This window comes from Equus caballus, chromosome 28 (genome assembly GCF_041296265.1).
Source record: "Equus caballus isolate H_3958 breed thoroughbred chromosome 28, TB-T2T, whole genome shotgun sequence".
Classification (NCBI taxonomy): Eukaryota; Metazoa; Chordata; class Mammalia; order Perissodactyla; family Equidae; genus Equus; species Equus caballus.
Genome location: NC_091711.1, coordinates 22,416,211 through 22,439,323, shown reverse-complemented (window position 1 = coordinate 22,439,323; position 23,113 = coordinate 22,416,211). Strand labels below are relative to the sequence as shown.

Below are 23,113 nucleotides of genomic sequence, written 5' to 3'. Positions count from 1 at the left end.
GTTAGTGTTTTGAGAGACTATGAAACAAAGTCGTCTTAGAGGATTAGCAGACTTTTGAAAAGAAGAGAATAAGAGGGCTTTCCATGAAAGAAGAAAGGAAAAGCAGAAGAAAATAAGCAACAGATAAATAAAAATACAAGCTGGTTAGAGTTAAAGATACAGGCTCCGAAACATGGAGGGTAAGGCTGGAGTTAGAGATCTTCAACCTTGGCCCAATGGGATCCATCTCTGCTGACAGGACACAGGGCTGCAGCCCCCACTCCCTTTCTCTGTTTTCGTGTATGGTTTCCCTGGGAGTGAGCTGATGATGACACCAATAAGGTCTGTCAATTACTATTTACACTATCGTTGGAACAAGTTTAAAGAGGTGATAATAAATAATTAATATCATTACTTTCAATAAACTAAAATATTAAAAAGCTTCATGTTATTTTCATAACTTTACCTTAAAGCTACTTTTTTAAGGAAGGAGAATTCTCATACTCTAATCCCAACTGCCTGTGTATTTAAGTGTAATCTGAATAATTTGTTTAAACTCTTTATTTCCTTAAATAAGGGATATCTTGTTTCTGTGACGTTCTTATTAAATCTGGGATTTGTAATAACGTGTTCTTTCCTTTCCGAAGTCTCAATCTAAGTATGTTTTTGGGGAACTGTCATCTTGGCAATCTCTTTCTTTCTACTTCAAAGTGTACATCGGAAGAAGAGAGTGAGTTTATTAGAGCTTCCAGCCATTCAGAGGATGTTAAACAGCTATTTTTCCTCTTACTCTTTCATTCTTGATCATTTCTATCCTTGTTATTTGGCAAATGAACATCATAATTTCAGCCGGGAGAGCCATACTTGAATGAGAAGGAAGGAGAGAAATGAAAAGTTAGCGAGGATTAAAATAGAAAGGATTTGACCAAAAGTTCTTTTCTTCTCAATAATTTTATTAATTTACAACTCTGTGGCTCATTATGAGTGGCACATGTTGCATAAGAGTAGTTTTATATCCATATATAGTAGGAAAACTACATAATTATTCTATAAAATAATTGGAAGTGGGAAAATGAAGTACGGTAATGCCAACTTTGAATATTTTTCCTTTGAATTAAAGCTTAATAAATCTAGTAAGGAAAATTTTTAAATTAGAAATCACTAAAAATTTTTTTCAAAGATTGAATAATAGCAAATATTTGTGTAGCAATTACTATACGCTAGGCAATGTTCTTAGTACCTTAGATACATTAACTTATTTCGTCCTTATTACTATTCTTTGAGGTAGATACCCCTGAGAACTCCTTCATATAGACGAAGACACTTAGGCACAGAGAGGTTAAGTTACTTGCTCATAGGCACACAAAAAATAAGAGTCAGAACTTGAGGTCTAAAGTCAGAAGCAGTCCGGCATGAGTCTATGCACTAATAATTGCCTATAAATATGATGGTAACTATAAAAGCCCCTAAAACAATATCTGGTATAGTGAAAGCCCAACATAAAATTAGCTTTGGAGAAAACCCTACATATTATGTCAAATTTCAACATTTAACCTAAAATAAAAACAGGTTTTTCAGATGACTTTTAATGCATTTATTTATATCAAGCTTTCAGAACTTTCTTACCTACATGGCAATTGAGGATCTCTTTTGCGTTTATAATTAAGCATATACATTTTTGAATGTCGTTTAATGACAAAAGCCCTCTCAACCCTTCCTTCCGCTAGCTCTGGCTTTTACTCATTTCCCAGACATTTTGCCTGTGAATATTAATTTCCTATGATCTTAACCTTCCTAAGTTTTACTTTCTGTAATATACATTGGAATTTCTTAAGATTTTGTTTTAATCAACCAATGCATCTTTTAGGATTAGTTACAAGATTGTGTTACGTGTAATAAGTTTTAATTAGTCAAATATTATGAACTGTATAGGAGTGTACAGGGTTAATTAACCAGCTGTTACCTTCAGAAAATACTCTTGCTTTTCTGAAACTGGGAGTTCTCACTGTTCTATTATTGTAACTCCCTTTTTGCCCCTCTGCATTTTCATATACGCATAAAAGTGTACTACAATAGAAAATGCAAGCTTCTCAAACTTTGATAAAATTATCTTGAGTTCCTTAGGATTAGTTGATAAGGAGTCTTAAAATAATAACAGTGTGGTTATGTAGACATACAGATCATTGGAAGAGAATGAGGCAGTCCAAAATAAGTTTACCAATAGCCATAGGTATAACAGTAGTAATGAATTAGAAGTAATTTCCTATATTAGGAGAACTCAGAAACAAAAATTTAAAATTTACCAAAAATATTAGCATGTTCGACTATATAAAACTTTTATATGTAAAACTTTTATATGCAAAAACAGAAGAAAAATACATTAAGCCTCTACATATTATATAAACTATATCTTTATTCTGTAAACCAATTATTAAAACAATGAAAATGAGAAGTATTATGATCAGGCAATCCTTTTTCTCCAAAAAATACAGTAAATGGTAGGAAAATACAAGGAAATTTGTTTAACCATTTAAGTAGCAAGGAAATGCAAAGCAAAGCAATGAGCTGCAAAATAATGTATTAATTTGGCAAACTTTTTGAAAATGATTATATCTAAATTTGTGTGGTTGCAAGAAATTTTTACTTTCTTGCCACGCTTTTGTAGTGGAATTCATGACAACAGTCAACGGAGATGGGCATTTAGGTTGAAAAGCTGGTTGGGGGATGGATGCCTGTGTCATTGGATTCTTTTCAGGTATCTTGAGTCATTCTAGTAATTTCAATGCTTTTAGGAGTATTTATTGTTTAAAAATTAAAAGCATATAAAGTCTATATTTCGCCGCATTCCTTTTTCCTTTATTCCTGATGTTCAGGTCCTCACACACTTCTTATGTGAAGGGATCACATCTACTTAACGTTTTCTGATTTCTTGCAATTTTGCAGATTTCTCTGTGCGTCCCCTGGATGGAATGAATAGACTACACACTTGTTTTATGTTTGTGTGGAAGGTTTTGGAACTAGGAAGATATTGTTTTTGTTCACTATCTACAGGCGTTGATTCTTGTCAACAACAAAATTAGCAAAATCAGCCCTGGAGCATTTACACCTTTGGTGAAACTGGAACGACTTTATCTGTCCAAGAATCATTTGAAGGAATTGCCAGAAAAAATGCCCAAAACTCTTCAGGAGCTGCGTGTCCATGAGAACGAGATCACCAAAGTGCGAAAAGCGGTGTTCAATGGACTGAACCAGATGATAGTCGTAGGTACAGATATTCTTATCACTCTGAGACCAGGATTCAAGGTTCACCTTAAGAGATCCCAAGTAAGCTTTAGCCGCAGGAAGGTAGATTAGCTAGCATTTGTATGTCGTAGGGCGTAACAGCAGCAGGGCCAGAAGGAATGGGATTTTGAATCTGTGACTGACAACGTTTTTATTCCCTGTCCTTGAGGATCTGAGAATGTGGAGAAAGCCCTAGGATGAAGTTATCCAACTGCACGCTCAAGACACCATTGAATTAAGTAGCGCTTAATTAGAGATATTTAAGGCTATCTTTCCCATGGTGGGATTTGTTATATTCTGAACACCTGTAAGTCATCTGCTTTAAAAAATGTGTTAAAATGTTTTGCTATAGGTGTGGTCAAAAATTGGAATTTTATAATTGGCTTAGAAGATGCTAGATTCAAATTATTTAATAACATTTTAACGTATCTTGGGAAAGTAATAGTCATAATCAGTGTGGTGTGAACTCTTGCTTTTGTTGATTTCTGGGCGAACCTGTGTATATACCTTAAATAATTTTGTTGTTATTGTTTTCACTACTACTGCTTTTTTAGGTTTTTTGTTGTTGTTTGTCTTTTGTTTGTTTTAATAAGGGAAATGTTTACCCCATTTTGCTATCCCTTTGAGGAGCATGTCCTTTAATTTCTCTTTTGTTTTTCAGTCAAACTATTATTGACCCAAGTTTCTGCTAAATTCCTTGTTGAAACAGACACTACTCTGACTTGTAATATCCTAAAATTGTCCTCTAAAAGCTTTGCACTTATTGCTTTTGTAGAACTGGGCACCAACCCACTGAAGAGCTCAGGAATTGAAAATGGAGCCTTCCAGGGGATGAAGAAGCTGTCCTACATCCGCATTGCTGACACCAACATAACCACCATCCCTCCAGGTGATAGAAAACTCACGAGAGCAATTTGAGAAGCTAAATCCAAAGCCTCAAACATTTAAAAAGTTCTTTCAGAAATTGTTTTTTTATTATTTTCAGTAAATTCTCTACCTGTAGAAGTGTTTCTAATGAGCGTGGGTGATGACTGGGCCATCCAGAGTCGCTGTAGAGATGGCTAGACTCTCTTACCTATAAAGTCTCTTCTAAGATGCAACAATGCCCAATGATTTTGCATTATAGAATTGTGATGTCACAAAGAAAAAAATCGTTATTTAAAAACTAGAATGCCTTAGTAGCACTTTGTAAAAAAGAAAAAGAAGATACATGGAAGTACTTCTGAAATTAGCCAGTTTTTACTTTGAGTCTCCAATCTTTTGGTGCATTCCTTTCTGTCTACGACATTCCAGTCATTACCATCTGGATAAGAGGAGCCACAATGGCCACGCTCTTATTTAATAGTGGTGGTGTGTGTTGTAGAGTGTGGGTGTGGGAGTCTGTTTGCTTGAGTTCAAATTATCACTAATTTGGTTCTAGGAACTTGGATGAATTATTCAACGTCTATGCCTCCATTTCCTTATCTGTAGTGTGGTAATAATATTAATATCTACCTCATTGCATTGTTTTGACACTAAATAAATAATTAGTGAAACATGTGGCATGTAGATAAGTAGTGGATTGATATTGTCTTTTATTATTCATTAAAAATGTTTCTAACACTCATTTTGCTTAGGTAAAGTCCTAAACACTGAAGACAGGGCAGCAGATAGAATATACTCCCCGCCTTCAAGGAGCTTGTTGACTAGAGCAAAGCCAGATGAGTAAAGAGCAATCACCCCACAGTCATGGGGGTAAGGTCGCTGTGCTAAGGGCTACCCCAGAGAGGCACATAAGCCAGTCTTTGTGAATCAGAAAAGGCCTCAAGGCACCAAAAATAAATTCCTCTAATTTTCGCATCTTTCCCTGCCCCAGGTTTTTCAGTCTCACAAAAGCTCCTCTATATTTTCCAATTTTCCCTTCAATCTGGCCATTTCTCAACTTATACATCTCATTCTTAGACTGCAGGCCAAAATGTAGATATTCGCCCCCGGAAAGCAATTATCCTTTATTGTGCTTCCACAGAAAACTCAACTTCTTCAAGTACGTATTCCATCGAATGGTTTCTTACCACCCTTTGCTCTCTCCACAGTCTTTTTGCTACAGAGGATGTTTTCAATGCTCATAATAGCAACTGCTGGTGTAGATGGATTAGACAGGAAAGATGATAGAAAACAGATTCGATAGATAGACAGATGATAGATAGATACAGATAAGGAGAGAGATTGATTTACAGTTTATAAAGCACTTTCATGTTCGGTCTCCAACTCATAGCAAGTAACAAGTGATCATTTTTTAGCCCAGTGCAGAGATATATACATACATATATATGTATTTTTAAATATATTTTGTTTATATTTTAGTATATTTTCGTAATATATTTAATAAAATACTTATATTTTATGTATTTTTATTTTATATATATAGATATCTTGCCTAAAGCCTCAGAGCTGCAGGAGGTGAAGTCAAGTAGCCAGAAGTTAAAGTCCCGGTCTTGTCCAGGATTTTGTGCTGCCAGATGACTTCCATTAAGCACAGTCTTTGATTGTGCTGTCTCTCCTAAGGCATCCTCCAAAACATCCCTCAGGAAAACATCTCACCACTGAATGATCTGTTTTCCTGGCCTTGCTTATGTCTTCTCTCTATCCTAAGTGTTCTTTTCTCATCATCTCTAGCTTGCTTTTATTTACTAGACACTTCATAATATTAAAATTATAGTAACTAAATTTTATTAAGCACTTGTTTAGAACAAGATATTATACCAAATAGATTTCTTTGTATGAATGGATTCTTTTGTATGAATCCAAAAACATTCCTCTATAGTACTAATATCACACCTGTTTTATGAATAAGGAAAATGAGGCTTAAAGAGAGGAAATAAATTGTGACCAAGGTAGGAGCTAGGAAGCAGGAGAACTGGGGTTGTGCTAGACTGACATCAGAGATCCCGTGTTTGACCATTTCACTCTGCTGCCATCGTAAGCTCTCCCTCCTGTGCATATTTATGCTTGTGGAATGAATGAGTCTTCCCTTCCTAGGCTGAGACTCGTATGCATGAACATCATCACCTTTCAGGAAGTCTTCATTTCCACATGTTGTCTCTTATTGCTGATGGAAATGGAAAGGGAGTGGAGTGGAGTGGAGTGGAGAGGTTATAAAATTACTCTCTCAAGTTAGACCAACCTGGGTGAGAGAACTGACTCAGCTATTTATTTATTCTGTGACTTTAGGCTAATAATTTCACGTCTCTAAAACCTCAGTTTTGTTGTCTAGAAAATGGAGGCATTAGTGACAACTATCTTTGGGATATTTGTGAGGATTAATAGATATAGTAAGACTTGTAATGCACACACATAGTACTCGGCCCAAAGAAAACTCTCAATATATTTTATCTTAAAAATGGAAAAGGAAAAGAATTTAAAAAGTAACTAGAGTGTAGGCTCTTTAGCTAAATGCTACAGTGACAAAGGCTAAGGATGTTCTTTATAAATTTAACTCTCTCTGTCCTATTGCAAAGTTTTCTTCCAGAAAGTGACTTCTAGCTATAACTTTATTTTTTGGAAACTAAAATCCTAAAAGGGGAGACACTTAGAAACTATGTAAGGGTAATGGATGCAATGTTCATTGGTGTTCTAGAGATAGTACATTTAAAAATGATCTTTTCATGGTAAAGGGAAGAAAGGATGTGCATTCAATTTGCATTGTTGTATACTCACTTTACTTACAGAAGTATTTTTAAAAATCCACATTTATTTGGTCTAAGGAGACTCAAATGGTTGAAATATCTTATTCCAAGAGTGACTGTGACTTCCTGATATTTATTCATAAGAATAATGCAATTGTGATTTCATTTCCTGCAGTTAAGAGCATGCTATTTTCACTTCCTTTGGCCATCTGGGAGCATGTTACATTCCCTACTTAGTAGCTAGTTAACCTACAAAATTTGTAACTTTGAAAATCTGTTTCCTCATCTATGAAAGGGGGTTGGTGAAAAATAATTTATACATTGAAAAAATTAAATGAGCCAAGTTAGGAAAAGTGCCAATCTCAGTATTCAGCACATAACAGACATTCAGTAAGTAGAAGTTTCTCTCCTTAGCATCTCTCACATGAAACATGCAACCGTAGAGAAACTAATAGTCATTTTCAGGTCAAATATGGACTAAACTTCTACATTAAATGGACACTCTTGACAGAATGCAGTGGTATGCAATGAAAATTTCAGACAAAACATAACCTGTGATTTTCTACTTTTGTTCTTTATGGACAAATAACCAACACTTTCTGCCAACCAGATGTTACTTCTACATGTAACCAATTTGCTATTTTCTTTGTACTTGTCGCTATTCTTCTAAGTGGAAAAATATGCTGGTTAAACAGCTGTAGAAAAACATAATATATCCTTAGATGGCAGGAGGAAATGAAAATAAAATATTTAAACTTCTACCTTTCTACTCTTAAATTTTAAAAATCGTAGCCATTCAGGAAGTACTATCCAGAGGTTTAGCGGGTACTTTGGATCTAAAATGATTTCCCCAGGTGCTCTACATATGGCAGAGTGCTTGATGGTAGGCCTCTCCACTCCTCTTGTGTAAAGAAACAGTCTTGATTTAAAAGGTCCAAGTAGCTTTAGCTCTTTCTACACATCCATGGTGCAGAAGTGTTTGATGTTTTTATGGCAAAGTTAATTAAGACTAAGGCCAACACAGTGGATCAGTGTTAGTTATTAACAATGCTCATTAATGAAATGCCTGGTTAGGTTTGTATGTAGGTTTAACTTATACATAATCTCCTTGTTATAGTTCAAATGCTCGTCTCCTCATTTTAGAGTTGTGATCTTTTATCAATGGCAGGGTTAGCCCATTAACAAAGGTGTAAGACGCTGGTTAGATTCAGGGTTTGACTTCAGTTCTACAAGCCAAAACTGTACTTCATGATAAACACGATTCATGTTTTTGTTAAAATCAATCTAGGAGAAAAGTAGAAAGGGCATATAGTACTTCCAAAAGCATGTATTATTATAAAAGGGATGAAGGAAAAAGATAAGAAGCAAAACTCATGAAAAAGCAAAAGCAAATCCTCTGAAACTTTTAAAAAACCGATGGCATGTGTCCTCATTGTCTTTCTACATTCTGTAATTACATTTATCCCCTCATTTACCATTTCGTATTTCCATATTCCAGGTCTTCCTCCTTCCCTTACTGAATTACATCTTGATGGCAACAAAATCACCAAAGTTGATGCAGCTAGCCTGAGAGGACTGAATAATTTGGCTAAGTAAAAATATTCTTTCATGATGTTCTATCATTACGATGGCTAGGTGTATTAGTGCCCACATGCTCAGAATTAGAAACCTGATGAAGTTTTGACTGTACCACATTTTTTTGTTGTTATTATTTCTGACAACCTCAAACTTCAGCTTGCCCAATCAGTTATTAAAAAAAACAAAACTAATGAGTTTTGCATACACTTAGTATAACCACCAAGATCAGCCTTATATTTTGTGAGTACCATATTGCTTTCAGATTAAGATATATCTTATGTATAAGGTATTTGATTAAATTAGTATGTTCATTCAGTATCTTCTAACTTAGTTGCTTTAAACAAGATTTAATGCAAGGTTAAGTAAGGTATAAGACAGGGTCTAGAATTTGAAAATGCATTAAGATGAAGGCTACCAGAACATGGAAATATTGGGCATCCCACACTATAGTATTAGACTAGTTATGAGAGATTCTCCAACCTCTATTCTCTGAAGAGTTTAAAATGTCTCTGGACGTCGAATATAGACTAACAAAAGAAAAGTTTGTTGGTTTTTTTTTTTTTTCCTGGCCCTTCTTAACTCTTTTTTTTCCTCATAGATAATCGCTAGCGCCTGTCCTCCTTTCTAACCTAACTTCGATCTTCCTATGTTTCCAGTCTGGTTAAGTAATAAAAAGAGGACAGTGCTGGCAAACTCTTTCAGTTGTCTTCATGGAACACTCTGTTCTTGATCCACACGTATTGCTGAGTGTTCTTACAGAGAAGCACAGTGTTATGCCAAATTGACTCACTCTTCTTTTTGTATATAAATTTCATGGTAGATAAATGAATATAAAGTATATTATTTATCTTTGAGAAATACTAAGACCAGATGGATGTATAATGCATCTTTCCTCATTTCTGTGGATGTTCTCCAATGACCCAGTGGATGGAGGAGGCTGAAGATGAGCATGTGCTTACTATAGCTATGATATATTAGCCACAGTCACAATATATTACCTTGGTGTTTCACATAAGAAACATTTTATCCAAAGTTATTTTAATTATAGTCTCTAAGGTAGACAATATTTTTCAAAATAGTGTTATGTATCATCTACCTTTCTTTGTTGATTAGGTCTCTCTAGATGCAGAAAAATCTAGGAAGACACTGCTTTGCTGATTGTGTAGAATTGTCTTTAGGACAGCTATCATTATTATTATTATTAGGAGGGGGAGGAGCAGGAATAGTAGAAGGGATGAACAATAGTCTAAAGTTTTAAATAGATGCCTTTTGAGAAAAAAAGTTTATTTTGTACTGAAAGTGGTAAGGAAATTTTGAGATTATGCACTTTAATATTAACATGACATTCTTGGTATCACATAGAAGCATAAGAAGCTAGTAAATTTGGAAAATGTCAATAGAAATGAAGATCTCTGTGTAAACGGATTTTGAATTCCATTCATTAACTTAGAGCAGATTGCCTCGTTGGCCAAGCAAACTTTCCCAACTCTTGAATTTATCAGACACATTTCTTTTTGGAATCAAGTCAAAAAAATCTATTAAACCATCAAATCCTTATGTTGTTTGCTCCTCACTGAAGTTGGAACATGAGAAGTATTTGGGGGCTGAAGATCAAAACTGTGAAAAGAAGAAAAAGGCAGAATGTTGTGGCAGGGCAAATATTCCAATTAGCTATTAGGAACAAGTAGGGAGAAAATAGTGTATGTCCCTCTGCAAAAATATGAACTAGTTTTCAGGCAAACTTCTGTTTTCTTATTAAGTATATATTATCATCTCCCTTACTAGGTGAACCATTCTTCAACAGACAGAATCATGGTTTTTGAGCCATGTGTCCTCTGCCCTGACAAGCCTAGAATAATATCTTGAACATAGTAGGTTCTTACAACATTTGATGGTTGAATATATAAATAAATCATTGAAAAAGTGAAATTTCCTTCAGTAAATTATTAGGAATGTTATATTCTAAGAAATGTATGAGCCCAAATTGAGTATGGGACTTGGAGTGTTGTAATAAACAGAAGACATGATTCTGAAATAGAAAAGAAAAAGCCAGAAAGAGGAGATGAATGCCTAAGACTGATGGAAAAACAAAGTTCTCTGAGCCAAGATGCCAGGTTAATAATCAATAGCTAAGATAAACTAACTGTGCTATTAATAGCCTAAAATCAGTAAACTTTAATCTTAATTATTCCAACAGCAAGTCATGATTAAAATTGGGAGACTTTGGTTATCCAAGGCAGCATCTAAATCCGCAAAGAGCTCAAAGATCGAAACTAGCTGAAGGCAAGCAGAAACCATTCTAAAAAAATGCCCAAGTCCCATCCATTGCATTTGAAGGAACCCAATGGCTTCCTCCTCTTTCTCTCCCTTGAGTTTTCTGGTTCTCTTATATTACGTTGTTGCCTCATCTCAGCATCCCCTCTCTGCTCTCAGGATTGACAGCACCCTGGTTTTGACAGAGATTCATCCCTAGAATGCTGAATGCACCAGCCTTGTCCCCAAGTCAACTCTGACTTTTGAATCTCATTTGCTATGAGAGGACATCATAGCTGCAGAACTCTCACTTGTTATACATTTAATTTAAAAAATACAACCCGAACCTTGAGTAGCATTGCATGAGAAATATCACAGTGGTCATGAAACAGAGATTTAGGTGAGAAATTAAGGTCAGAAGTCAGGAATATTGGCACCCGGCAAATTCTGACAGTATCAGATGGTCATTGATGAACTCTTTCAAACTAATGCAAAATGCTAATTCTGTTAACCTTTCTGGCAGGTAGGTTTATTGGCTCATTAGAACTTTGTACCTTTTATTTCCAATGAATAAATTTTCGTGATAAATGTACAATTAATTGATGTTCAATGTGACCAAAATGATAATAGTATTCCTTTTATTTTTTTTTCAAGTGAATTCACCACATTCATCATACATAGAAATGAATTCAACAGCTACTCATTGGTCATATCTAGCTCTGTGTTAGTACTGGATATACCATAAGACAGTCACTTTTCTCAAGGAAAGACATGCAAGTACACAGTCCCCTGAGTTTTACAAGAGGGTAACAACAGGATGCTCTGTGAGCATTTACTAGGGGTGTCTATCCAATCTGGGACTGTCAGAGGAGTTTTAAAGAGGGTAACTCTACATTGAAAGCTTAAGAACAAATGGGCTCTATCCAAGCTCAGAAAGTCTAGGAAAAGCACTCTAGGCAGAGGGAACAGTAAGTGCAAAAACAAAAACATCCTTTTCTATTGACTTGATTAGTCACACAACACCTGTAAGAAAGCATCCATGTGCAGGGTATGCATTCATTTCTGTTTTCTATTGCAGATTGGGACTGAGTTTCAACAGCATCTCTGCTGTTGACAATGGCTCTCTGGCCAACACTCCTCATTTGAGGGAACTTCACTTGGACAACAACAAGCTTATCAAAGTGCCTGGTGGGCTGGCGGATCATAAGTACATCCAGGTAATGCAATGCTGCTGTCTGGTGAGGAACGTCTGGGGAGTGAATCCTCCCCACCGGGATGCTAGGAGGCAGGAAGCTCTGCTTAGAAATCTTTTTGTAGACAGATGTTTTTAGTGTTTCCACATAAACATTCATTCTGGTTTGGGGAAAAAATACGTTTAAATTATTATTTTTTTAAATTAGGACAATTGCCTTGAACTTACTAAAATGCTTTCTTCCAGAATGTAGTATTTTTGGTGAATCAGGGTAGTTTCAAATCACAGATCAGTGTAACAAATGCATACTGGTTGGAAAAGATGATATAATTGGTGAGGCATAGATATAGAATAAAATAGTAGTTTTAACTTTTAGCCTCAGCAGATGTCATAGAGGTCAAGAGCTTATCTAGCAGTGTGACTGCAGTTTATCTGGCAGTGATCCACTGTGGTAATAGAGCTTTACAATCTGTAAATCTATAAATGTAAGGCAAACATTAGTTTAAATAGTGATAGCAATTTCATATATGACAACATAAGACTTCCATTGTTACCTTGAGCAAATAACACAAACATGTTATTCAAATTATATATTTTTTAAAAACTTCAATAATGTGGTCATCCATAGATTTTACATATTTGCTTATTTTATGTAATTTTTAAGTTTTCTTAAAGGTCACATTTCAATTGGCTGTTTTTCCCCACAAATTTACATGCGTACTTAGTTCAGTCATGATGATTCAGAAACTATACCCTGCCACTGACCCTCTCTTACAGATAAAACCAGTATAAAGTTGCTCTTTTAGTAATCCAGCATCTCAACTCTTTTGCTTGGGGTTCACAATAAATTTATCTTCTAAACTGCTGTCAATAAATTATTGATTTCTTTTTTTTATTGAGTTGTAACAAAAAATTCCAAATTAAATTGATATATCACAATTTGCGTTAGCTAGATTTCAATGAAGTGCCTGAATTATACGTATGAAGATGAAACTTAAAGACATTCGAGTTCATGCTGATTCTTTTTCAGTGGGTCTTTGGTTGTGGCAGAGTCGTGAGTAAGCAGAGTTTGAAGCCACAAGTAAAACCAAGATGCTCGGAAGCCCCATGGAAGAATAGTTATCATTGTTACTATTAAGGTTTTTGTTGCTGGTGGGTTTTTTGGCGGGAGAGGATTGTTTTTGTTTTTAGATCTCAGAATAAATCATTTTCACCTTCTTGATTACCGTTTTTCAGTCAGTCTGGACATATTACTGAGTTCATAAAATCAGTTTAGTGGGTTCATTAGGAACATTCATGGGATGGGATGGGATAGGATAGGATAGGTTAGAATAAGTTGAATAGAAAAGAAATATCACTATAATGGTAAATATTTCATAACAATTTTGTTTCATATGCACTAAACCTCAATATATAATGTGTTTCTTACTGTCGGCCACAGAGAAAAAATTATAAAGCAGGTTATTTTGAAGGTTTTGTTGAATATCATCAGATCTCATGAGAATTGACACAGGGCCCCCATTTAGAAGGGCCTCACTCATGATTTTCCATCTCTAATTGGCTGTCCATGTAGCCATTTTACCTCCCTTCCTGCAGCTCCTGGGAATTTCGCCTATTCTACTTCCTTTTCTATAAGTATATAGTTCAATTGTTTTTACCAAAATTATGTAGTTGTTCAACTGTCACCACAATCCAGTTTTAGAATATTTCTATTACCCTCAAAATATCCCTCTTATCCATTTCTATTTGGTTCTCAATCTTATCTGCAGCCAATGGGAATCATTAACCTACTTTCTCTCTCTGTGGATTTGCCTTTTCTGGACATTTCATATAAATGGAATCACACAATGTATGGCTTTTGTGTATGGCTTCTTTCACTTGTCATAAGGATTTTAGGTCATCCATATCGTGGCATGTATCAGTAGTTTTTCATTGTTATTGGTGAACAGCATTCCATTGTATGGATATGCCACATTTTGTTTGCTAGTATTACACCTTTAGTTTACTGCAACTTCTGATCATGTTTTGAAATTGAGAGTGAAGGTCTTCTAATTTTGTTTTTATTTTTCAAAATTGTTTTATCTATTCTTGTTCCTTTGCATTTCTGTTTAGAATCAGCATATTATTTCTGCTAAAATAGCTTGCTAGGACTATGATAGGGATTGTGTTGAATCTATAGATCGATCAGGGAAGAATTTTCATCTTAATAATATTGAGTCTTCCAATTCACAAACATGGAATATTTCTCTATTTTATCTTCTTTAACTTCTCACAGCAATATTTTGTCATTTTTACTGTATGAGTCTTACAATTCTTTAACTAAATTCATTCCTAAATTTTGTATTATTGTTGATGTTGTTGTGAATAAATTGTAACTTTAATTTCATTTTTGCATTGTTGCTAGTATGTAGAAATTCAATTGGTTTTTGTTTGTAAATCTTCTATCTTAGTACTGTGCTGAAATTTTTTTAGTTGCAGTAAATTGTGTGCATTCATTTGGATATTCTGCATTCAGAATCATGTCATTTGTAAAGAAATACAGTTTTCATTATTTTTCATCGGAATCCCTTTAATTTCTTTTTCTCGCTTTATTGCATTGGCTAGAATCTCCAGTGCATGTTGAATAGAAGTGATGAAATTAGACATCTTTGCCTTGTTACCTATTTTAAGAAAGGGGTGAACAATCAATCTTTTACCATTCAGTGTGATGTTACCTGTGGGTCTTTTGTAGATGCTCTTTATCAAGTCGAGAAAGTTCACTTCTATTCCTAGTTTACTGAAAATTTTTTATCATGAATGTGTGTTGGATTTTTTTTTAAATGCTTTTTCTGTGTCTATTAGATAATCATGTGTTTTTGTCCTTTATTCTTTTACTATGGTGTATTACATTGATTGATTTCCAGTTAAACCAATCTTACATCCCTGGCATAAATCATGTTTGGTCTTGGTCATGGTGTATAATCCTTTTATATGTTGTGAGATACAGTTTCCTAATATATTGTTAAAGGTTTTTTGTCTATATTCATATGAAATATGTGATTTCATTTCATTTTGTGATGATTTTTGTCTGGCTTTAATACTAGAAAATACTGACCTCATAGAATGAGTTAGGAATCTAATTTCCTTTTTTACACAGACTAATACTTGCTTTATGTTTTGGTATTTTCATCTCTCACCTTCAATATTAGCCATAAACTCTCAAAAAGCACTTCTCCTCTTTCTTTCTAATCACTGCTAGGAAATACAGAATGGTAAACGACCACGAGAAATTTTCAAAGTTTGAGAATCATAAAAAAAGAAACTCACAAATTTTTTTGATTTTAATATTGCTTGTTTCTGCTTTTGTATGATATCTATTGTTCTCTTCTAAACCCTTTATTAAACAAGGCCCTTTGCACCAACATATGAGTGTGAGTGTTCCGATAAGTGGAACAATATTTCAAGTCATTCATTTTAAGTGAGCATCTCATGGATTTATAGCTCGTTTTAAAAATTGTTGCCTTAGCATTAGATTTTAGCCTTGGTTGTACGATCAAGTCACTTCTTGCCCTTTAGAATTCACATCTACATAATGGAAGTAAAAACTCATTTCTAAAGTGCTGTTTGTAAGTCGGACATTTAGTTTCCCTAAGAAAATCTATGAACAAATTATCATTATCCTAAACATAATCACAAAATATATTTCAGAAAAAAATTCTAATGAACCATAACATTATATTCATAGAGTAGAATTTGTAACAGAATAAATTTTTGTTAAAACTTTCTGAGTCTATTTATTCCAAATGCTGTGATACTCAAATATTTCGTAGAGTTTGTGATTCTTTATTTCAATTTTAATACTGTATACCCTCTTTTTCTTCACTATATATTACTTCCCCATTGTATAAAATTTTATTAAAGTGTGTATCATTTTGTCTTTTCCCTGAAAATATAATGTTTCACATAGGCACAATTTATGAAATAATCATGAATTCATTCATTTATGCATTCAACATATTTATGGATCACCTACTCTGTTCTAGTAGACACTAGAGATATGGTCATGGACAAAACAGAGCAGGTTTCTCTCCTCCTGGAGCTTTTATTCCATGGGAGGAAAATAGACAAAAACAAATAAATATATAATATGCTGTACAGTGATAAAAATTGCTATGAAGAAAAATAAAGAAGGGGAATTGGGACAGAGAAGGGCAGAATGGGATGGTCAAGGAAGACTTTTCTGATAAGAAGAAATGAAGTACGTGAGGCAGTAAGTCTTGCACGCATCTTGGAGAAGATTATTCTAGGTGGAGGAAATAGTGTGTGCCAACCTGAGGAGGGACTGTACTTTGTGTAGTAGAGGAGAAGCAAGTAGGCCAGGGGGGTGGGACTGAACAGTGAGGGGAGAGGAAGTCAGAGCAGAAGGATGTCAGATCATGTAGGATTTATAGGCCATTGTGAGAACTTTGACTTTTATTTTGCATGAGATGGGAATCCTCTAGAGTGTTGAGGCAAAGGAAGATATAACTTGGTTCAGTTTTTTAAAATAATTGTTTTATAAGCTAAAAAAAAAACAAAAGAAAAGACTTTAGGAAGGCAAAAAAGGAAGCAAGGAGAATAATCAGGTTAACTTCAATAATCCAGAAGAGGTAATGGTGGCTTTGAACAAGGTTGTAGGAGTAGACACGGGAGAACTGGATTCTATGTGCATTTTGAAGGCTGAGCTAGCAGGATTTGTTGATGGTTAGGCAAAGAGTGTATGACAAAGGGAGGGTCAAAGATAATGACAATGATTTTAGCCTGAGCCTCTGGAATGATTGAGATGCTATATACTGAGTTGAGCAAGACTAAGGAAGGGAAAAACAAATTTAGAAAGGAAGAGAGAAAGCAAAAGTTTGATTTGAGAAGTGTTATGGTATTCAAACTGAAAGATGACAATACTAAAAAGGCATAAGGTATTTACATGAAGAGCCTCGATATATTTAGAGGAGACTAATCATTCTCCATTATTTCATTTTGCAGGTTGTCTACCTTCATAACAACAATATCTCTGCAGTTGGATCTAATGACTTCTGCCCACCTGGATACAACACCAAAAAGGCTTCTTATTCGGGTGTGAGCCTTTTCAGCAACCCAGTCCAGTACTGGGAGATCCAGCCATCCACCTTCCGATGTGTCTATGTGCGCTCTGCCATTCAGCTCGGAAACTACAAGTAACTCCCAGGAAAGCCCTCATCTTTATAAGCTGGCAACATCCCGTTAATGTCATTGCTCAAAAAAAAAAAAAAAAAAAGAAAGCTAGATACTGGAAACCTAACTGCAGTGTGGATGTTTTTCCCACATGACTTACTATGTATAAAGCCAAATATGCAGTTTAAAAAATTGCCTACAATAAAAATAAATTTTGCCTGCCATATTTTCAGAATCCTTTTTTGAAGCTTTCTGTTGATGTTAACTGAGCTATTGCAGATATCCTTATTTCACTAAATGTAAAACTTTGAGTAAATATACATGTCAACAATTTAGTAAAGCTTTTCTTTTTTAACTTTCAGAAGGAATCAAATTGAAAAAGTATCAATCTTCTGTAACTCATAGAGTGGTTAGCTCTTTTAACAAAAAGTCAAATATCAAACTCTAACTCTGTATTAACCCCTGTTATTACTGGTAAAGCCTCATTTGAATATGTGGATTCGATACAGGCTATGTAAAAGTTTTGCTAATGTCATTATTTTGAAAAAAATAAATTCACAAATACATTCAAAATGACTATTGTATAAAAGTGTAATTGTAAATCTTCCCTAAGCTCAATTGTTTGAAGAGAGGAGACATTGCTTTCTTGATAAAAAATAGCACATCTTTTCAACTTCTCAGATATTTCTTTTACCCTGTCCTTCGACATTTCTGTATTATAATTTACATTATCCATATTCCATGTTAAGCGGATAAGGCAAAAAGTTGACTTTTTTTTTTTTTAGACTATTTTATTGAGGTCACATTGGTTTCTGACTTTTTCTGATTGGTGTATAAAACTGATTTTTCAGTTACTAAGATGCTAAATCAATTTTAAAATTATCATGTGTATAATCAGGCTGCCCACCTGGATATTTCTATAATTTCCAGATGTGTTAGAAATATTTAGTGCCTTTAGTTAAACTTTCAGTATTAGAAATTTTTTTCTGCAGAATCTAGAAACAACTACCAAAGCAGACCACTCAACAAGCTTGGGCAGTGGGCTGATTTACCAATAGTAGATATTTATCAGATAGTACATTTATGCTATCAACATCTAATAAGCAGCCATAAGAAGACTGTTTCTCCTACACGTTAGATGTTTTATAGTTGCAAATACCGAAAACCAAGTCCAAACTGGTTTAAACTATAAAGGGAAATAAAAAACAGTCCTGCTCTTAGATGAGCCATTAGGTAGACTGATTAGAACTCTAGTGAGTTTCTCTGTGGTTCTTTCAGCTTTGTCTTCCTTCATTACATTTCAGGCTGGCTGCCCTTATGGTTGCAAAACGTGAATCCCCCCCATTATTTACCCACTCAGAACACAAAAGGATATTAACACAAAATTTCCAGAAAAAGTCATGAGATTCTGTCTAATTGTTATATACCAATTCTACAACCCTATAGAGTAAATGAGTAAATATTATTATTATTCTCACTTTGCAGAAAAGTAAACTGAGGTTGGGAGAAATGAAATAACTTTATTGTAGTTAAATACCTGGTAAATATCTGGCACCAGAGCTTTCTCCTTTAGTATTTGTACAAGTCAGAGTCTGGAGGAATCCGAATTGACCCCAGAGCATTCAAGATAATTTAATGAAAGGACTATTATAGAGTGTACACAGACTTTACTGCATCAAACAAGGGCTGGTGAGGAGCCCAGAGATGGGCAATGCTGGGAAGCCATTTCCATTCATATGGTTAAATGGACAGGGGAAGAAATTGAGTTTCTGGAGCCAAGTTAGAGGAAGACTGTAGGATTTCCATGCTCAGGGAGCCACGTTCCTAGAGGGATGCAACTTCTATCGGAAGTGAGATAGTGAAGCAGGGTATCTACGTTTCTCTCCTTCTACTTCAGATTCCCTGCTATTTCATATCCTCCCACTGATCAAACGTAACGGGAAGACAATTATCAAGAAAATGAGAGAGATGAAGCCTCCTCCCGGGGCAGGGCAGAGAAGGGAGGAAAATGGATCTGGTCAGGGCACCTGGAGAATAGCTAGCCCAGGGCTATAATTATATGTGTAGGATTATTGAACAAGTCACACCAGCACAGATCAGCTTTCTAGTCACATTATATGTCATCCCAGGCACTTTTTCAGCACTCCAATTATTTTAGATCAGAGGTGACAATAAATAAAAAATATTTTGATGAAACTTTGTCAAATGATTAGCTGAATCTGGTTTTCCATTATGAAACACCAGGGTTTGTTTATAATGGCTATGACTATAGCAGAGCTCACTTATCTAAAGAAATAAGGTTAGTGTTAAAAATCAAAGCAAAAACAGAAAACTTATATTCTCAATATTAACAGGCAGTTAATTATGTATTATATGTAAACGACAGAAAACAAAAATAACATTTGAGAAATTATGAAAAATGGAGGAGAGAGATCTAAGTTGCTGCAGTTAAAGTGATGTTGTCCCATACGCCAGTTATGGTCTGAAATGTATAAAGCTTTGTATGAGCTATTTAATTACATGCTGGACTCTCATGAAATGATCACGTTAGTGATATCTATTCATAGCCTTGTATCAGGCACTGACTGGGAGAAGCTATTTATTGATTCAGCATATGCCATTCATTCATTCAATAAACTAGCACTGAATATATTATAGACATGAAATATCTCCTGGTAGAAAGATGAAAACAACAACAACAACAACAGATGTTTATTTCTGGAGTTTATTAAGTGCATACAAATAGCCAGTTTCTGTGCTAGGCTCTTTTTGGACCATATCTTTACTTATCACTAAAATCCCATAAGAATATACTCTTCCCATTGCACAAACGATGAAATTGAGATATAGTAAATGCAGAGTCTGAATTATAACCCTAGTGTGCGCTGATCCAGTTAAGGTCAGTCTGATCTGAGTTACACCCTATGTATCAACCTTATAGTTTGTTATGTGAATTAAGTGGGTAAACATAGGGTGTAACTCAGATCAGAGCCCAGCACATGAAAAGGGCTCAAATATGTTGGCTGCTATTGCTGTTAATCCCCAGGCCACACAGTTGAGCTGCAATCATCCCAAGGGAAATTGTCTCCCAGGTCTAAGGTGCGATCTGAGATCGTGCATTTCACATAAGCTCCCAAGAATGTTGCTGCTGTTTGGTCCATACTTTGAGGGACAAAGCCATAGAATCCTCTCATTTCCTATTGGCCCATGTCTGTCTCTTGTCTCCCACTGGTTGGCCCCTGTGAGAATCCCCACTGTATTAGTGCACTAGGGCTGCTGTAACAAAGTACCACAAACTGGGTGCCTTCAAATGGAAGAAATTTATTCCCTCACAGTGGTGGAGGCTAAAAGTCTGAGATCAAGGTGTTGGCAGGGCCATGCTCCCTCTGAAGGCCCTAGGGGATAACTCCTCCTTGCTGCTTCCAGCTTCTGGGTGGCTCCGGGTGTTCCTTGGTTTGTGGCGGGCTAGCTAATCCCTCCCTCTATCTCCACATGGACTTCTCTTGCATGCCTGTCTCTTCTCCTCTTCTCATAAGGACACCGGTTACATTGGGTTAGACCCCACTCAAATTCAGTATGACCTTATCTTAACTTGATTACCTCTGCAAAGAGCCCATTTCAAAACATGTTACACTCAGGGGGCCAACCTGGTGGTGCAGCGGTTAAGTTCGCGCACTCTGCTTCGATGGCCTGGGGTTTGCCAGTTCAGATCCCGAGCACGGACCTACACACTGCTTATCAAGCCTTGTTGCGGCATGTGTCCCACATATAAAGTAGAGGAGGATGGACATGGATGTTAGCTCAGGGCTAATCTTCCTCATAAAAAAAGGAAAAAAGTTACGCTCACAGGTACTAGAGGTTAGATCTTGAACATAACTTTTGAGGGGATACAACTCAATCATTAATGCTTACTTTCTTTTTATCTTTATAACAATTTTTATTTATATTTTGTTCTTATTTTTCTTAACACTTTCATTGTGTGTGGTTTACGTAAGTGCTCGGAAAGTGTGAATTAGCCTCTGACCCTTTGTGGTTGGGTAAACCCCTCCATACATTCATGCTAGCCTAGACTAGACAACTTTCTGTCTTAAGAGCAGTCATCTTACCATAGTCAAGTGACCCTAATTTTCCAGAACACAGTATTTATATTCTTTGAATGCATTCCTCTTTAATGATTTTGATCTGGCAATGAAAGTTACTATGTCATTTCATCACATAAATCAGGCGTGACTGGGTCTCTGTTTCCTTCTGGTTCACTCATTTTACTGAATTATCACCACTATCTTTCTTTTCTTTTTTTCTTCCTCCTTCTCCATAATCTTATCCCAAGGAACTCCTTCCTTCCACAGTTTATTGCAACTGCAGATGCAGGAGCTCATTGCCTTATCTTCCATGCAAGCAAAGAAACGCCTAATCCCTCGAGTAAACTAAAAGCATTATATACAACAGTTTCCCATTCATCCAAAGTTCCAGAAGGCTTGTTCCAAGACTGCCCCTTAACCATGCAGAACTCTTTACAAGTCTTCCTCACTCTTCACAAGTCTTCCTCACTCTTCAGACTCTGATCTCCTGCAGCACATGTATTACAGTTTGCTGAATGGAGACTACAGCCATTTCATTCTTGACTTGGCTGCTCATTCTTTAATCCCCACACTTATTGCTAAAGCATTTCTTTTAGTGGATCTATTTACGGATTCTAGTGCACCATCTGTCACAGTTCCTTCGAGTCACAGGTCTGCGACAGACTGTCAATTTCACACTACAAAGTATAACAGGGGAAAACAAAGAAAAGTCAAGAGAGAGATGACACTAAACTTATTAAAATCAAATACAAACATAAACATCCAGGAATGTAACATCACCTCCAAACGGAGTTAAATAATTTTGAAGTAAGAGAAAGTCCATATGTCCCCCGACTGTAAGATAACCAACAAAGGCCTAGATGGGATGTTGCCTGAGTACAACTCCCAACAACCTGCTAGCCGTGGATCATCAGGAGAATTTTACCCCAGCCTCCTTATTCCAATAGGGACTGTGAGGGCTAAATAATGCTTCCAGGCCACCACAATCAAACTTAAGAACACAAATCAATTTTAAAACATACTCGAAATATCAAAATAACTCAACCTTTCTGTCTAGGCCTGATATGTCTACTCGCGCATATTATCTCATTTATCCAATACATATTTGTTAAGGACCAACTGTGTGGCTGACTCTCTCCCAGTGGCTGAGATAGAGCAGTGAACAATGTCTTGCCCTCCTGCAGTGGACATTACACAGAGAGGAGACATTCTGAAGGCATAATAAATAAAACGAGTAAAGTAAAGCAGGACCGGGAATAAGGAAGGTGAGAGGGTGGGAATTGTTATTTTACATAGGATGGACAGAGAAAGATCTTTAGATAAAGTGACATTTGAGCAGAGAAATGAAGGATGGAAGGAAGCAAGCCAAAAAAAAGAGACAAGTTAGGAAGATGCATGGTAGATTCCAGGAACAGCAAAGAGGTCAAATGTGAACCAAGTAAAGTGAGCAAGGAGAGGTCAGATATGACATGAGATCAGAGAGGTAATGGGAATATAAATCCCGTAGGGCTTTTTAGGAAATTTTAAAGACTATCCCTTTCTCTGATCAAGACAGGAAGCTGCTGAAGGGTTCTCAGCAGAGGAAAGACTTGGTTCAACAGTCTATGAAAGGATACCTCTGGCTGCATAGACTGTAGAGGGACAGGGACGGACCTAGGAAGGATATTTAGGATGCTATTGCAATAATCAAGCAAGAGATGATGATGGTTTTGACCTGGATAGCAGCAGAGAAGTGGTCCCAACATGGAAGTGTTTTAAAGAAACAGAGGACACACATGGCTGAGAGATCAAATGGGGTGTGACAGAAAAAGAGTAGAGACAGAGGTGACTCCAAGAGTTTTGGCCTGAGCCACTGAGAGGGTGAAGTCACCGCTGACAGAGATGGGAAAGACTGTGAGGAGGTTGAGGTGGAG

General features: G+C 35.9%; 1 protein-coding gene across 2 annotated transcripts in view; it reads left to right on the top strand.

Annotated features, from left to right (window-relative positions):
- The window catches only part of DCN (decorin), a 37,111-nt gene extending 19,886 nt beyond the window's left edge, over nt 1–17,225 (top strand). Inside the window, exons 4-8 of one of the 2 annotated variants that reach the window (XM_005606467.4) lie at nt 3,031–3,244; nt 4,037–4,150; nt 8,425–8,518; nt 11,836–11,974; nt 16,951–17,225. In XM_005606467.4, the coding sequence (XP_005606524.1) occupies nt 3,031–3,244; nt 4,037–4,150; nt 8,425–8,518; nt 11,836–11,974; nt 16,951–17,145 (756 nt within the window). In that variant the 3' untranslated portion in view covers nt 17,146–17,225. The remainder of the gene's footprint in view (nt 1–3,030; nt 3,245–4,036; nt 4,151–8,424; nt 8,519–11,835; nt 11,975–16,950) is intronic. The other variant, NM_001081925.2, reaches the window with a different exon arrangement.
- Nucleotides 17,226–23,113: the final 5,888 nt, after the last annotated feature.